This window comes from Passer montanus, unplaced genomic scaffold (assembly GCF_014805655.1).
Source record: "Passer montanus isolate IOZ18808 unplaced genomic scaffold, ASM1480565v1 scaffold1, whole genome shotgun sequence".
NCBI lineage: Eukaryota > Metazoa > Chordata > Aves > Passeriformes > Passeridae > Passer > Passer montanus.
The window spans coordinates 20755907-20774128 of record NW_024356504.1 but is presented as its reverse complement, the minus strand read 5'-3'; the positions used below and the strand labels follow the sequence as shown (position 1 = coordinate 20774128).

General features: G+C 38.0%; 1 protein-coding gene across 3 annotated transcripts in view; it reads left to right on the top strand.

Moving 5' to 3' along the window:
• The window catches only part of DPP10 (dipeptidyl peptidase like 10), a 434833-nt gene that overhangs the window by 404233 nt on the left and 12378 nt on the right, over window positions 1-18222 (top strand). For all 3 annotated transcript variants that reach the window (XM_039700409.1, XM_039700398.1, XM_039700416.1), the window contains 6 exons: window positions 4186-4277; window positions 5700-5747; window positions 6290-6411; window positions 10278-10325; window positions 12487-12585; window positions 12694-12763. In XM_039700409.1, the coding sequence (XP_039556343.1) occupies window positions 4186-4277; window positions 5700-5747; window positions 6290-6411; window positions 10278-10325; window positions 12487-12585; window positions 12694-12763 (479 nt within the window). The remainder of the gene's footprint in view (window positions 1-4185; window positions 4278-5699; window positions 5748-6289; window positions 6412-10277; window positions 10326-12486; window positions 12586-12693; window positions 12764-18222) is intronic.

Here is an 18222-nt window from a genome sequence, read left to right as displayed (position 1 = left end):
TGCTTCTGATGTCCTGCTGGTCATCTGGGCTTTTACTGTGGCACAGGCAAAGGCCTGAACTTCAGTTTGGTCATAACACTTGTGTCATGGTCATTTGTCCTGTCCAGCTTGTCTCTCAGTGGGATGTATTTATAACTTCTGGTATCCAGATCTCAGTGGCATGTATTTATAATTTCTTCCAGAATAAACACTACTTTTACCTTCTCTAAATACACTATACATGCATATTTTAAAATAACAAGTAATTTTAAATGTCTGTTCAGAATGTGCTCTTACAGAAAGGAGGCAATACCCAAACTTAAAACTTGTATGAAAGTTAGGACTCTTTTATTACCTTTTGCAACATTTTTCAGCAGCTTCAATTTCCCAGGGTCATTACTTTTTCCAAAGAAGAATCTGAAAGAAGATAAATTTGCAGCGTGACTTTGAAGGTCACCAGTATGAAGTTGTGATGAACTAATAAAGGAAATTATGCCCTGGAACAGAACACTCCAAGGCATCTATTTAAATCATCAGAGCATTAATCCAGGTGCTTTAGCAGAGCTATATGACATAGAAGGGATTACCAAGGTACCCAAACATCAAAATAGCAGATTTGTGCCAGGCAGCTCTGTTATCTGCCTTTATGACAGTGTTCTGGTATGAACATTATTAAGTCTGAAATATGTTCACATTGCACTGCAGACAGAACAAAAGAACTTTAATGACAGTTTAACCTGAAGAAACAAGAGCAAAGATACTCATTCAGTAGAGTAAATATATCAGGAAAGAGTCAGTGAAGATAAAAGGGATCACAGACATGTCAAATTCCATTTCCTAAAGAAAACAGTAACTCAGATGACAGTCTGGTAAAGGTGTATTGATATAATAACCACATAAAAATTCACACCTGAGCAAAACCATTTACTCAGTTGTGGTGGGTCCAGAATATACTGCCCACTAGAATATACTTACTCATTTCCTGCTGTGAGATGGGATTAGGAGGAAGGCAAAGAAGCCTCAAAACTTTATTAACAGTAACTAAAAGAAGGCCAGGCTGGCCTTGTTACTTGTTCCCAGTCTGGAAGGATATGAGAGAATTCCCAGCATTTGTTTGTTTTAAATTGTGAATCTCACAGAGGTGAATCTATTTTTAATTGGTTTATTAACATGCTTATTCTCAAAGCCAGCCAGCAATTGGTTTTGCTAGGCACAGAGGAAGCTCTCAGCAGCTCCTCACAGAAAAAAAATTACTTCTGTGGGTGGCTCCAGTGCAAACTCAGCACATCAATCAAGTCTTATTTTGGTATCTTTCACAGTGTGAATAAGTACCTTAAAATACACTAAAAATCATGATCTGGATCGGAAAGTTCACTTTCAACATTCCCAAGGATGTTACAGATACCACCAAGTTTGCCTTAACCTTGTAGGCTCTGACATTCCTTGCTACTAAAAAGTCCAGGAAACTTGATCCTAATTCAGGAAAATAATTAAGCAAAGATCAAACTGACTCCTATTCAGTAATGTAATTAAATACATGCCTACTTTTGAGCACATATTTTAATTACAGAACGCATAATTTAATTCCAGCAGAATAACGTTTAAAGTCAAGCTTATGTTTCAGAATTTAGTATTCTGTCCCTTTTAGGCAGAATTACAGCCCTGGGTACTGCACAGCTCCAAACTAAAAAATACTTCTATTTTGCCTGCCATCAGCATGAATAAACAAATCTGAATGGTATCACCAATGACAAATTTGGCTTTAAGCATGTAGCTGCTCCTGAGCAAAAGGAACTGTGATATCCCATGTATCAGCCATTATTCTTCAGTAAGCAACATTCTGCGTGGTAATGGGGCTGATACAGAGCAGTAAAGGGCAGGAAATATGTTTATATGATGTGTTTTACACACTGCATTAATCTGATTGTCCATTATTTCTAAAGCAAACATAGAGGCATAAAAAGTATATTAACCGTTGCACATGAAGCCCTTTGTCACATTAGATGTTTGTCACACCTTGTGAGAGCCACAGCAGCACAGCAGGTGCCCTGCAGAATTTAAAGCAGTCAGCAGATCACCAGTACCCAGATGGTCACAGCATTTCCAGGATGGAAAAGGGTGACTCTGGAATTTGGCACTGGGATTCTCATTCCTTCTCTGGTGCCACTCAGTAGAGGCATCAGCCCATTGACAGAAATCAGCTTTCATGTGCAGGAAAGCTAAAACAGAACCAATGTGAACTTGCAGGGATAAAAAAGCAAATTTTAGTGGCTTGCTTTGATTTAGTCACTGAGGCTGATTTCTCAATCTTACAACAAATGCTGGTATTGTAAAAGCAGCGACCCCCATCAAAGGGAAGAAGGATACATCTGACTCCATTGATATCAGAAAGCTAGTTAATTACTTTATTATACCATATTATTCTGTACTATATTACACTATATCTAAACTGAAACTGCACAAGTACTCAACTCCACTGAACAAAATCTTGTGACTGTCTCCCAACATGCACGCGTGGATGCAATTGTTCACCTTGGGCAGACAATCTCCAGAACACATTCCACAGGAACACAACAAGAGGAGCAACAATTTGAGATAGGAATTGTTTTTTCTTGCTCTGAGGTTCCTCACTGCGATTCCCAGAAAATATCCCTGGGAAGTTGTGCCTTGCTTTTCTCTGTGAAGAGAAATGTGGCCACGTGCTGGTCTTTCTCAGCTGGTCTTTCTCTTTGCACTTCAGAAAAGCACGTGCCAGTGACACAAAGCACGTTAGCAGAGACATCTAATTAAATCTTTTTGCAGGGAGAGGGTACTGGCTGAAAGGTTACTGTCTATCACAGATTATTTACTGTATGAACGGAGAGGGCTGGATGTGTGGTTTATTGTTTTCAAATGCTTTCAGTAACTTATGAAATATTTAAAAGAAACTGTCTCAAAATGGGATTGAATCATGTCTTCTGTATCTAGACATTTCTTTAACGGAGTTTTGCAACTCTAGAAAATCTCCTTTTTTTCCAACCACAAAATAAGAATTATAAAGTAACTTTAATGGATGAAGGGGATAACTTTCTTCAAGCTTCATAAATTATGCATTATGGATGTAACCTTGAAAAATAACCATGTTTATTAACGCTTGGCGGTGCTTTTTATTGCTCTTTCTTGTTAGGTTCTGTGATCTTAATATTTAAATATCTGTTTCAGTAGTTGCAGCTTCTCTCCCTCTAAAGAAGAAATAGTCACTTATAATAAATCAATAATGTGTATTTTAATCATTCCTGGAGACAGCACTGAATATCAGAATCTTCCTGAACAGGGAGCCCTCATCATAAACATTTGTACAGCACCTAGCACAATATCCTGATTTCATTTGGTACTTGCAAGGCTTGTAATAGAGTTGCTATGTCATTCTTTCCTTGTGGATCTGTGAGGAATCAGATCAGTTCCAAGGGACTTGGTTCTACCTTGCCAGCTCCCAACATGTCTCATGGATTATCTTTGTGAATTTGCTTCTTTTAGTTATTGCTGCTGGTGGTGTGGAGCTCAGGGCACAAGTCAGAAATACATGGATAAAAAAAAAGGCCAAACTTATTGCCTTCATGACTTTTTGTAGGCTTTGTAACCACTGAGTATCACCTCTGAAATGTCATCTCTTTTCTTTATAAAGTTTGTCTTGAATTTGAAAACTAAGAATATGTATATCCAGGCCAAGCATAATAACCCTAATATAGAAAAATGTACATAAAGTATGTTCAAACTAGGAGGGTTGAAATTTTAATTTTCATTAGCCTGGGCAATTATTTTACCTTTTGCACTAGGAAACACCCTCAGAAAAGCTTCTCACTTAGTTTTTTTATTTTATTTTTATTTTAACCTGTGTCTGATAAAGAGTCCGCTGCAACTTCCAGCCAAAGAGTTGGTTTTACCTGCATTGCTTCCTGACTTCTATTATTTGTTGACATGGGGGCAACTGAAAGAAAAATTGTGCTGAAAACCAAGATTATTTTAATGACTTTAAAAGGCTTATAGATGGGACGGAAAGGATGAGTGAAGTTCAGGCCTGTCAAAATGTGAGGTTTGTGGTTTAAAGATGTTATGTTGCATATTAAAGACTAAAAAGCTGTAATCACTAATGGCATGTGCAGGCAATCCTGCTAGGCAAAGAAGAACGTGGCCAGGTGAAAGTTAATGTTTTCCATCTCTCAACAGGCTAAAAGTGAACAAATCAGTGTGAGACACCTGACATCAGGGAACTGGGAAGTCATCAAAATCCTGGCATATGATGAAAATACTCAGAAGATGTAAGCACTATTCCCTTTTTTTAATAAAAATATTCAAGTTATCAAAGTTGAATCCATTCAGCTCAAAATTAAACAACAATATTTCTTTCATTTTGGAGCATTACCATAACTTTGACACACCTGAGTACATAAGAGGACAATTCATCTGCCATTCTTTTCCTAAATGGTTTTTTATGCAGAAGGAAATAACCACACTGTGATATCACTTGAGTCTGTATTTTTCAGAATAAAAGGAATCAACACACAGTGCAGAAATAATAACATTTTGGTAACTTCTTTCCTGGATTCCAGACAAGAAGTCATAATAAATTTTTAGTACTTGATAAAACATCACACCTCTACTGCATGAGGTCTCACAGTTTTGGGGATCTGATCCAACTTCATAAATTCAAATTATTTGTAGAGATTATCAGAGCTCCTGGTTCTCACCCACAGAGAACTCTTTCCACAGCCCATCTTAGTGAGAGTGGAAGCAAATACAATGCATATTTGGTGCTTTTGGGGAGGAGTTTAGAACTAAGACAGAATGTCTGAAGGCTTCACCTGACTTCAGTGGATCTTGCTGAATTTTCACTTTTATCTGTCCATGGCAAAAAATACACAAGCATCTCTAATTGTGATTTGCATTAAAATAAATTATATTTCAACAAGAACTTTTTTGAGGCTGCAAGAATCTTTTCCACTGGTACTGGAGAAAACCCCTTTTTTACAAGTCTTTCTATGGGTTTTGAAAATATATGCATAGAGAATTTCCTGCTTCTGCAAGGCCCAGGGGTAGAGATGAGGTCTGGATGCAGTCAGAGAGGTGACAGATGTCACAAGGGCTGTCTCAGCCACTTGAGGGACTGCCTTGGCCTCCTTCTGCCTGTCAAGCAGAAACTTTGTGGGGATCTCACCAGGGAAACACCAAGGGTTTTTCTTGCAAACCCTTGCAAAGTCTCTTGCCACCCATGCAAAGTAGGTATATGAAAAAGTTGGTTTACAGCTCAAGGCTTCAGATCTCATAAGACTTATTACAATAAGTTCATAATAATTTCATTGTGACCTTTATCTGCTACTTGGGTTTATATTGCAAACTCTTGGAGTGAAGCAGAAACTTTCTCTTCTGTATTTTTAATATGCAGAGAGGTGTCCTGGTTACTACTGGAGCTCCTGGGCATGACAGGAATTAAAACATGAGATCCTGTTTTCATCACAGTTTATACAGGAAATTGTATAGCTTCTGAAATAACTAATCTGTATATTGGATCTGAGTTTAATCTTGGAACTTGGGTTTATATATAAGTATTTGATCTTCATGTATATTTGTGAACTTTTAATTTTTAAAAATGTTACTTATGGTGTCTCTCACTTCTCTAAACACTACTCAAATCAGACAGTTTACCAAAGTGAGTTTTAACTTTTTTCCTCTTTTGGACACAGTTATTTCTTAAGCACTGAAGAGTCCCCAAGGGGAAGACAGCTGCACAGGTAAGAGCTACATGGGACTATGTTATCAGCTTCTTCATCCCAAGCCATAAGTGCTGTGGTGCTCTGGTAATCATTTACATTGTGTAAAAATTAGTATGCTTGAGGTGTAACAAAGAAACTGCCACAGCTTTTCATAATGAAAATTGCCACTTTCTAAAAAATAAAAAAGTTTCTAAAACAAAAATTTCTTACCACTTACACCTTCACTAGTCCTTTACAAGCATCTAAAATGTTAAAACTAAATACAAGCATTTAACATGACTGTTTTAAAAGTAATCAAAGTTTTCTAAATAAAAGTATTTATAGGATTTAATCATGTAACTTAAAGTGTGGGGGCAAATCACCTTATTTTCAGTGCTTAAATCTGAGGTTAGTGAGGTTTTCATGGTTTCCTACTAATGCTGATATTACCCTCCAGCACTGTGAGTTATTGCAGAACCAGTGGTGCTTTGGGCAGCTTTTGGACCCTGTGCACATAGCCAAGGTTACTTGGTTGTATTTCATTCCAATATAAAATGTTTCTGATAATTTTTTTCCTCCAGTGTGTCAACAGTGGGGTCATTGAACCGTCAGTGTCTCTCGTGTAACTTCTTGAAGGACCAGTGCACGTACTTCAGTGCAAAGTTCAGCCCCATGAACAGGCATTTTCTCCTGCACTGTAAAGGTAAGGCTTTAAATGCTCAGGGTGCAGTGCTGCTTGCTTCTGAATTAATGTATTCCTTGGGAAGGGCGTTAGGCTGGACTCTAACACTGAGGGCAGCAGTGGATTACTCGAAGTCCTGTACAGAGCCTGTTCTAAGACTGCAAGTACAGCTGTTCTGTGAAATTATTAAATTAAAGATGTTCTGCTAAATTATGAGTGATGTCAGAAAGCTGCTCCAGTCCTGACCCCTCTGTCCAAGTGAAGGACATCAACTTACATTCGCCCTAAATAGAAATCCTACACCAGAAAATCCAGAATTTTGGTGATGGTACTGTGGTTTGTAACAGTTTATTATTTTATATATTGGGATCGATCTTTTGTGACTATACCTAGTTAAAAAATGAGGGCCTGTGTTCTCTAGCAGTGTTTGTAAACATGTGTGTGCAGTGTATCTATACATCCCCATAATTGTGTATATGGGTGTATCTACCAAAAAACAGCTGTGGTTTAATCCCAATAGACAGATCCTCTATATCAGTGCAATACTAATAAATAACTCACAGTGTTTTACTGTTAGCTGCATTCCAGTAGCACTGAATGGCACCAGTTGGCTTCAGAATTTCTGTATAAACAAAAAAAAATTAAAACCATCCCACACAGAGAAAGTTATAACCTACACATAGGAAAATAAACACTGATATATAAGTGGTAAAAAAAGGTTCAGAAAAGAATGGGACAATGCATAATAAAGTACTTAGTTAGACCTGTTGTCCTTGAAACTTGCAAAATTTTACAGACACCATCCTTGCAGTATTTTTTCATAGCTAGGATCAGAGTGCAAAGAGTAGAGGTCAATTAATGTGAAATACATATGAGTAGCTCATTTTACATTCATTCTTTTTCTCTATTTCTTAAATAACTCTACTATTCCCCCCCGCCAAAAAATAAAATACCTGCTGACTTGAGCATTGAACGTATCCAGACAAGGAAACTATGAATATATATTGGCTAAAATAAGGGATTTGGTTTTGTTTTTGTTGTTTTGTGTTAGTTTTTTGTGGAAATGCTCCTACAGTACTTAGCTGATTAGAAGAAGAATGTACAAACTGTATGGTTTATACATGGTTAAATCTGCAGCAGAAGTGATGGAGCTAATCTTGGGGTGCTTCTCTGAGTAATGAGCTCCTCATGCTTTAGGCAGAGTTTTCCCTTGTGCTTGACATAATCCCTATGGGGTAAATCTCAGATTCTTGCAGGAGAGAGGGTTGATAAATTGGGAAGAGTATTTGCCCTGAATCAGCAATGTGCTGGGGTCCAAAAGCATCTTGTTACTATTTTAGCAAAATATATTCAGCCTGTAATTTTTAATGTGCTTTTTGGATGTAAAAATGTGGATGCCAGTAGGAGGTTGTGCATGTGATTACTCACAAGCTCACGACTTTCAGTGACTTTGGCAGTTCTCTGTTTGAGCTGGGAAGGCTGTAGATCATCCTCCCAGGATCAAACCTGCACTCCACTGAGGTGCAGTAGACTGAGCTGTAGATGTTGGGCAGGGGTGCTAAACCACTGTCATTAATTTTTTCTGCCTCTAACATTAATGTAGAGATAATGCTGGCTGGGAGTTCAGAGTCTTCTTCTTCTCCTGTGTTTCCTCAGAGCTTGGCAGGCACAGCAGCAGCGTGGCCCCTGTGGAATGCCAGGGCCCTGGGCTGGGCTGGGCATTTGGCAGTGTCAACCCTGGTGGCAAGGTCACCATAGAGCTGGCATCAGAACTCTCCTGCTTGTCACAAGGCAGACAAGGGACAAATGGCACATCTGCTGTGTGCATACTTGGCAGTGTCAACCCTGGTGGCAAGGTCACCATAGAGCTGGCATCAGAACTCTCCTGCTTGTGCGAGTATGAGCAAACTGCTTTGAGGAGACAAATGGCACATCTGCTGTGTGCATATACACTCGTTTTCCCACAGCAAAGAGCCCTCACCCAATTGTTACAAAAGCAATTTGCGCAGAAAAACCCTTGGGGGACTCTAAACTGGTTCTATCTCTATAAGTTCCAATTCTTCAACCTCCTGTTCACCCACAACCACTTTTATTAGGATTGTTTTTCCTTCTTAGTTTCCCTCAGCCAGGAGATCTCTCATTTTACCAGCTGTATCCATCTCCAGAGACTCTCCTGAGCGAGGAGTTATTTCTTGCCTGGTAGATGGAGGACTGGCTCCTCAGCCTCTCCGTTTTGGCAAGCACATCCTTTACACTTACTTTCCACACTGCTTGGGGATTTTTCCTTTAGCACTCCACAAACACTAGCAAGATATTTTTCTCTCCACTCAAATAAGATAGTTTAGAAAGGGAGTAATTGTTTCTCCCCTTTTATACAGCAGGAAATAAGCTGTGGGTTTGGGGTTAGTGACAGGAGGTCAATGGGAAATCCAAGTGTTGTGCTTTGTTCTGATGCACTGTAACACAATGCCTCTGACACAAATTTGTCCTTTTTTTCCCCTCTGATCAGCATTTTAATCTACTGCAATCTCCCTTTTTTCAAAATGTCATCATCCTTCCATCTTTTGGTATGACAAATAGAGACAGGCTGGAAAATGCTGTTGCTTCCCTGCTCAGAAATGGTTTTCTTAAATAAGAATTGAAAGCAAAATGACAAATTCAGGAGTAAAAAGGGCTGGAAATAAAAACAAACCAAAGCAAAAGAGACATCTTATGAAAGTATCTTCTTAGAGAGCTAAGGCAGAAAGCTGTGATTTGTCAACAATCTACCTGTAAGATTTTTGTCAATCGTCCCCCTTGAGGGAGAGAATGAAACTGATAAAAATCTTCAGTGAAGGCTGTGAATGTCATCATGCTATTTATTTCAGGTATTTACATTTCCCTAGGCTCATGCCATAATTAATTGAGAGAGACAACCTCTCAAAACACATAAATTAAGCTCTGTCTCTTCACTCTCAAAGGGAATTGTTTGGGTTTTTTTTCCTCAAAAAGAGAGTTGTAACTCCTAATTTCAAAGGGTCCATGCCTTCATCTGCCATGGGGTCCTCAGGGACTTCAGCTTTGCTGTATTGTTCTACATCACCCAATTGTGACTGAATGCTTGTAATTTAAGAACTGAGGTAAAACAGAGCTTCTCCTGTGTAAATTCCATGTTGGGGGTGGGGACAAACAATTTTCTTTGCAGGTTTATGCTGGTGGGGATCTTCAGAGCAGGGACAGCAGACTCAGCCACTCTGAGTATGCTGAATGCTTGGTCATGCCAGTTTCACATACCACCTTGAGCATTTGCACAGCAGCTGCTGGCATGAAGAATTATTCCTTGTTTTTAGTTTCTTAGTGGTGCAGTGAAAATAAAGTATGTGAAATAGGATTAGACTACATCACACCTAGATTTCACTGTGATGCTGCTGGTTTTGCAGAGTTGCCATACTAAGGGAGCTTCTTCAACAGATAATAATGTGCAATATATTTTTTCAACACATCTATAGTTTTTTTCATAGAGAAAATAAGTGGATATTATAATTAATTCATTTTCCAGTCAACTTAAAGTTTCTGAATGTCAAGCTGCTGTATTTTAAACAGTACCATTAAATGCATCCATAATTTTTTTTATTCATCACTTAAAACTAAAACATGGAGATTATTAAAAAAAAAAAAAAGGAATGGTCATTCTGGGCTGCTGAACAGGCAGAAGGCAGTGTCTTTTTCACATTTTGTTGGAACTGTAGCCCAGCCTGTGTCATTTCCAAGAGGTACCAGTAGTGTTCCTGCTGTGTTTGAAGGGAATTGTGTGTATGGAGTTTCCAGGATCCTGTACTGTGTGGTAACTGGTGCTCCAGTACAAACTACCTCACCCTTCCTCTGTTTTTCGTCTCTCCTCAAACCAGGACCAGGTGTTCCTGTTGTAAGTGTGCACAGGACAAGTAATACTGCAAGTGAGTATACCTCATGAAATAAGTAAGTTTTCTTATCATACCTAATTTCATTGAGGAATGTGGGAGAGGGGAAAGAAAGCACATGAAAAATGTCATGCAAGTACATGAAAACTAATTCATATAAAGTGCTATTAATTACCTCTTAGCAACATCCACATCAGCAAATGGTAAGGAAAGCAGTTAATCCTAATACTTTTCCAGATTTTTAGATATCTTTTGGACTAAATGCATGTGACTCATCTTCTGTTTACACTTGAGTAAATGAGATGGCAGGTTGGTCTTCATCCTTTTCACTTCCTATGAAGATCATGCTGCCATTGCAGTACATCTTCTGTGTATTTGGAGATGTTTTTAGAGGTGTTTTTAAAATTACAATCCAATTATGTTGAAGTCAGGTACAGCCCTTGAATGATTGATCATAAAAGCTGACCTACATATGGTAATCTACTCCTTCTCTTCTATTTCTCAAACCAGAACATTTCCACTGACATTTTCAATGAAGACAAATCCAATAATAAAGGCTTTTTAGGAGGGTATTCTATACCTCTATTTGTGAAGTTTTACTCATTATTTTCTTGTATATTGATGCCAGTATTTACTGTTACTGTTTCCTGGCTGCTGAGGTGCTTTTTTAGTGGAAGACTGTCCTTCAGCAGTTGAATTTTCCTGGTGGTGCAGCAGAGGTAACAGCTCTGCCACCTGCAGCTCCACTGTGACTCCACTAGCATGGAAGTGAGGGTTACAGGAATGGGAGACAACTTTTCATTCAAAAGCACTAAACCAACTCTTACATATCCTCATTTCATTAATGGGATTATCCCCAGGATTTTTTCTCAGAATCCAGAAATCCTGAATTGCAGCTGTCTGCATCCCCTTTGTCCTGGGCCAGTCACTGTTCAGCGAGGCTAATCTTTCATGTTGAAGTACCATCCTGATAAAAAGTGCCATGCTATGAAGTGTTTATTAATATCTGCACTTTAGTTTCCTTTTTTTTCTTTTCCTTTTTTTTAAGGAAATTTATGTTTGCATTTTCCTTTTTTTTTTTTCTTTTCCTTTTTTTTTAAAGGAAATTTATGTTTGCATTTTTGTTTGTGTTTGCAAAGCCCAGTTCCACAGCACACCCAGGACAGTGAGTTTTTTCCAGCTCAGTAATGGTTAGCTATTGCTCAAATAAATGCATTTTGGACTCCTTTGGAAGTCCTCCTCCTTTCTGTGAAGGCAGGCTTTTGCTCTTTATTACCTGCACCTAAAGTACTATAGAGTGTGAATTACTGAAATTGAGATTTATGTGCAGCACCTTAGAGTAAAATAAAGCAAGTCAGGATAGAGGGACATTGTTTGTTGTAACAACAAAAAAACAAATAATAAGAGGTAATTTACCATTAGTGTTTCAGTGCAAGATTAGATTATCCTCTTCAATTCATACAAGAATGATTAAGGATTATTTCAATTATTCCATCCTCAGACTATAATTATACCATTTTGGTTGACTGCCCAGAACAAGCATTCTCCTCAGATTATCTTTTTTGGCCCTAACTGAAGAGTTTATTATTTAATTTAAAAAATCTAAATTTTGGAAGCAAGATCGGTAATTTGAGTGAAAAAAAAAATTAAGAGAACAAATTAGCCATTCTTTCATGTCTGTAAGGGTTGCTTCAAATTAGTCTACAGCTTTAAACCAAGCTGATAATCTTGCACTTGGCTGAAGTGCAGAAGACAAATAAGGTCATGCAGTGACCACATTTAGCCATGCTGGCTAAATATTGCCTTGGAATAGGTAATATTGGGGAAAAAGATGCCTGCATGAGGCTTAGGATATTGCCCAGCAGAGCAGCCTTGTGCTGCTACAGCAGCTCTTAGGATTTGTCAGAGATGCTGATGTTCATGTTGGTCATCAGAAATTTCCTTGGTGGTGCATAATGAAAACAAAGCCTGCCAAAGCCAAAAAACTGAAATGGCTGTATATATATTTTTAATTGAAAAGCAGTTGCATTATAAAAAAGTATTTACAGAGGGAATTAATTTACAAGATTCATTGCAAGATTAATTTGCAAGATCATTGCACATTTGTCCTTTTTTAAAAATTTTTTTGAATCTTGATGTATCTCTGCTGTGATGATTCTCCATGCCTTTCAACATGTTTTTTCTTCCTGTTTTCTAGAGTTTTATATTTTGGAAAATAACCCTGTGTTGAAAGAAGTTGTTCTTAAGAAAAAGAATTACAAGACTGAAATCAAAATGCTTCACATTGAGGATTACGGTAAATCTGGCAAAATGTTATTTTAGCAAGCCAAAACCTTTGTTTCAGTGTTACTGTTTTTCATCTGTGTAACTACCAGCCTTTAATGTTTTGCTCTTTTCTTAAAAGAATTCCCTTTACAGTTGTCACTGCCAAAAGACTTCACGGATCGAAACCAGTATGCCCTTCTGTTAATAATGTAAGTATCCATTTGGAATCACTCAAAATAATAAAAAAGTGCTCCATAGAAAAGATTTAAATCTGAGATTTTTGTTTGGTTGGTTTTTTTACCTTTTGTAGGAAAAAATATTTTATGGATTTGAGTTGAGAAATCAAAAGGCTTGTTCTTGGGAAGATTTTGTGACAGCTGCTGTCTGGTAGAGACATCTGGGGTTTTTTTGTGCTCGTCAAACCTGACTGTGCTTTGCTGTACTTTCATGTTTGGGAGGCACGGGTGTTTCTGATGGTGCAGCTTTGAGTAGTCCTGTGGTGTTCCCTGGTCTCTTACTGATCCTGCCCACAGAGCATCTCACTCAGGGCATGTGCTCCTTTTTATCCCTGAGAGAAATGAGTAGGCCTTCCAGAAGGGGCTCAGTTGAGATGCATAAAGCAAAACTGCTTTTAAGAACTCCAGAATAAAATAAAAGTTACTTTTGATCATCAGTGGTTGAAGGCATGATAGGCACGATCCAAAGTCTGTGGGTTTTTGTAGAAAAGCTGCATGGGAGGAGAATGGTATTCCCTGGAAACCTGTGCTGTTCTTTTTAAAGGAGATAGGATGTGTTTCTTGCAGGGGGAGTCAGCTTTTAAGTTGTGTGTCTGCACATGTGTAGCAGGGGAAAAGAAGTGTTTTGAAGCCTAGTTTGAAGCCTGCCTGGGAAAAGTGGTGATGGCCAGCTCAGGGCATCACTCCTGTCTCCACCCGAGCTCAGCATGGGTGGAGAGAGCATTCCTGGACCTACACAGAGCTTCTTCCAGTCCCAGTTGGAAAGAATTGATGTGAATTTCAGTAACAGACATGTAGGAGTGCACTACTAAATTGATGAAAATGCCATGGTACTGAGCTGTGCCACCTGGAGCAGATCTGCCCTCAGTGACAGCACAGATCCACTGTTGGATGTGAGGTGTTTACAGACCTGAGCTGCTGAATGATCCCAAATTCCTCTGCTCAGATCAGATAATAGGACAGAAAGGCACAAACCTGCGTATTTCTAAGCCCAGTTTGTGTTTTAAAACTCAGAATTTTCAGTTGCTATTATCTGCAGTTGTGGAAGCTCTCTGCTTTAATTGGCTCACGAACATATTTTTCTTCCCTTGTGGAGAAACAGGACTCGTGGATTTTATTTCATCTTTGCAGCATTTCCTGGCATGATCTTGGAGGCATGATTATATTTTAAGCAGCTCTTATACAAGTGCCAAAGGCAAACTGACTCTGTGAGTTGACCCCAGCAGCACTGCAGGGACTTGCAAACACTTGTGCTTATTCCTGCTTCTGAGAGCAGGGAAACATGAAGGTGTAAGCAGTGCAACGCTCCCCTTTTCAAGTATCCCAGAAAAATACATAACCTGACAAGTCCCAGGCCAGAAATCACAGGAAAAGTAAAAAAAATAAGCTAAAGAAAATACTATTTTGAATTGTTTTTCGATATCAAGAGTTGAAAGAAGTGAGAACAGCATTGAGTCAGGGTCTGAATTTAAATTTATCAAAGTTGTTGGTACCCAGTGAGCAAATAATGTGGCCAAGTCATGATGGTTATGTTTTATAATTGTTTTGGGGTTTTTTATGATAAGCATGTGGAATAAAAAGGAAAGTCATCAACTTATGAATACAAATTGTTGTATCTACATTTATATTATGGGGAGTTTTATTCTTTTAGGTCAGATTGTTTGCAATACTGAATTTTCAATGTTAGCTTTAGCAATTTTTAGAAAACCCTGTATACTGGTGAAAGTATGAAACTGAAAATTGTGGCCAAGTCATGATGGTTATGTTTTATAATTGTTTTGGGGTTTTTTATGATAAGCATGTGGGATAAAAAGGAAAGTCATCAACTTATGAATACAAATTGTTGTATCTACATTTATATTATGGGGAGTTTGATTCTTTTAGGTCAGCTTCTTTACAATACTGAATTCTCAATGTTAGCTTTAGCAGGGGTTATATACACTGATGAAAGTATGAAACTGAAAATCTTAAATCTGTCCTGGCTCATGTACTGTAGCATGTTTTGTGTCCTCCTTTTCCCTAGAAGAAAAAGAAGTTGCATTAAGCTGTATTTCTTCAGCAGCTTTTTACAGACTTAAAGCTACGGTTGCCAGCAATCCCTTTTTCTATTAAAGAGGTCCCCAAATGAAATATAAAACTGCAAACTGTCACTGAAGTTATGGGAGGTTCCCTTGTGGGATGATTATTTGAGCCTAATAAATTCTACCTAGCTCTTGAGAAAGAGCTGCTGGATATCTGTGGGTGTATAGGGGGTAATTTCTTGACCCACACAGCTCCAAATTGACATCCTAAGGTTTATTTCATGATCAGAAGTACTACTTTCAAAAAAAAAAAAAAAAAAAAAAAAAAAAGAAAAAGAAAGAGAAAAGTATTCAGATCCAAGGAGAACATATACCTTTTATAAGGAATGTTGATCAGTTATGTAGATGATATTTGACTTTTCTGAGTCCCAGAGTGGTTGGGACTGATGGAGAAACACCCTGCTCCTACTGCCAGCAGTGTTAGATGAGAACTGGGGGCTAATAACAAGTGCTGTCTTTTGCACTGTTCAGCTGCCCCTGCTTTCTTTCTTCCATTCTCAGCCATGATATGATTATCATTATATTCCAGCCTTTGAGAGGAAAAACCTTGGAAAATGAGTGCTTATCAATGTCCTTGGTAAGAATGTTGGTTTAATTGTATGTCCATTTTTTTTGGAAAGAAGATTCTAAAAAACATCTTGATGCAGGAAATATGCACTTAGAAATAGAAATCCAGAAGCTGCAAGAACAGAAAAGTGGAGTAATAGCAGAGAAGTGGGGTTTGCTTTCCCATCTCAGTAGCACAGCACTTTGAAGAGGGAAAAGAGAAAAGAGGGAGGAAGGGAGGCAGGTGATAAGTGATTTTATTATGGGGATGATGTTTGGTGTGATCTGTACTTTGGGGTTTTTTTCAAATCACTGAAAGCTAGTAGCCATTTCAAAGGTGCATGACTATGAAAAGGCTTCTGTATTCATGCAAGGATGTCTGCAGGTGAATTTGAAATTCCAGCACATGGCCCCTACATACCTGGGTGTTTAGGCTGAATCCTGTAAGGAAGCTTGAGGAATCTGCTCCTGGTGTGAAACCTGGGTGAGAACTGAGTACAGTTCCATGTAGACATCCTTAAGCTCAGCTTTAGGATCAGGACCTGATTATGCTGTAACCATCAGCATAAAGATTGCGTGAACATTCATCCATTAGCAGCTGCAAAGCAAGTTGCAATACTCAAATAGTAGGTCATTGTATTGCTGTGTTAAAATTTATGTCCATCTGGATGGCTGGGCTGCTTAACAGACCTCGTGTAGAAACCAGTTATGTTGGCTGGGACTCCTTTTCTTTCCAGAATTGTGATGAGTAGCCCATAAAATGTTAAATAGATTAAAACACTTTCCTTTCTTCCATTTGTTCTCCTAAACCACTGATAATGTTTCACACTCAGTTTCCTTCTGATGTAATACACACAGTGTAGCTATACATTAGAGAGCTGCACGGTAATTGCCTGAAAAAGTGATTACCATCTCTTTTCTATATAATTAAGATCAAAGTTTAAATTTCGAATCCTTGATTTCCTCATTATGGTTCACCTTACTCATTAAAAAAGTTGGAACATACTCTTCTTGGTAACACACAGGAAATGATTAAGTAAAGACTCTGGCATTTATTCTGGGTAATAAAATCAGAGCTGATAATCATTCTTTATTTTGCTTTGATTGTAATTAACCTCATTCCTTCAAATGTGTAGATAACGTATCTTAAATATCAGTATCTATTATTTAATGCCATTTAAAGTTGTCCAATATGTAAGTTGATATTGTAAAACTGAATCACTGGAAAGATTGTTCTGGAATTTGAGGGCGGGGGGAACCCAACTTCTTCAAAGTGGCAGTGAATTGTCTCTGAGAGGTTTCTATTTGTTTATTTGTTTAATTGTTTTCTTATAGTTTGCTCATAAGCACGGGTTGGTTTACTTGGTTTTGAACTGATGGAAGTTCTAGGCCTTGCACAAACAGTCAAACCTGTTTGTGTCCCCAGTGAATGCACTCTCAGGACTGAAAGCAAGATGAGGCAATAGGATTGGAAAGTGAATCTTTTGTGCAGCTTTGAGAACAAGCCATTAAAGGACTATAAGAAATATAGAGAGGCATAATGCAAATATTGGGAAATATATGTCTGCTGTCTCTCTGTGAAGGACAGAAGCACACCTCAGATACTCAAAATCATTTTATAGTGGCAACTGAAGAGTGGAGACCTTTTGGTGCTAATAGGAGTTCTGATATGTACCTCAATGGAAATAACTTTAAATGCTTATCACAGATTATTTATATGGACATTCTTGAAATAAACTAGCCACTGGAAAATTACTTCCTAAAGCAATGCATCAAACAACCCATCATGCAGGGCTGGACAATATGTAGTGTTCAAACTCTGAGCCCAGCTATGACCTCCAAAAGGAGCTTAAGAAACCAATACTGTCAGTTCTCACCCACGGAGAAACTTTCTCAGTGCTGTTTGTTGTTCCTTTTTTATTGGAGGACTTCACTAAGGGTATCACCTTTGATTTAAAACACTATTTGGTTTTAAGCACTTTCTGGCTTAGAGAAGGGCTTGTAACTGTAATGGTTCTTCTCCTATTCCTAAGTGTCTAGAAATACATCTGTATCCACCAGATGTATGTATAACCTAGATATAGAACACATATAAATCAAATTTGATCACTGTGTTAGTTTTGTTCTCACATTTAAAGGGAGGAAAGCAGGCTGACTCCCAATATTTTCACTTGTGTGAAATGTGTTAATCTGATGGAAAGTTACCTAGTCAAACATAGATATTTCTGATGTATTATTGTGGAAAGTTGGAAAAACTTACAAATAATTGTAACTGGTCCGAGGCTCCTATTATTAGAAGTAATGATAAATACTTTGTGAAAACATCTGTGTCAAGGTGTAGTTCTTCTGAAAACCTTGCTCTGTGCAATGAGCAGAAATGGGAAGTATTGTTCTGCTCCTTACTGCAAATAATAATGATTATATACTTCCTGAATTGTGTGTTTTCTGCAGAGCTCACTTGACAGTATTTCCAGACTTATTGTTTCACAATGTTAGTAATTAGTGTAATCACAACTGAATTGATTAAAAACACCAAAAATAAAAAAAACCCTTATTTTCTTTTTATAAAGCCAAGAATAAACCTGATGTGCAAGATAATGGTAAATCAAGCATAACATGTTGTGGCTGAGTCTGAAACCAAATAATCCTGATCTCAGTACATGATATAGCAATTGAATAGATAGGTCTGACTGAATTTGAGAACACACACGTTCATCATGTGCTTGCTAATTAACTGAGTGATTACCTTTAAAATGGTCTGTGTTATCCACAGCCAGAGCCAGATACTGAATCAGCATGTTATTG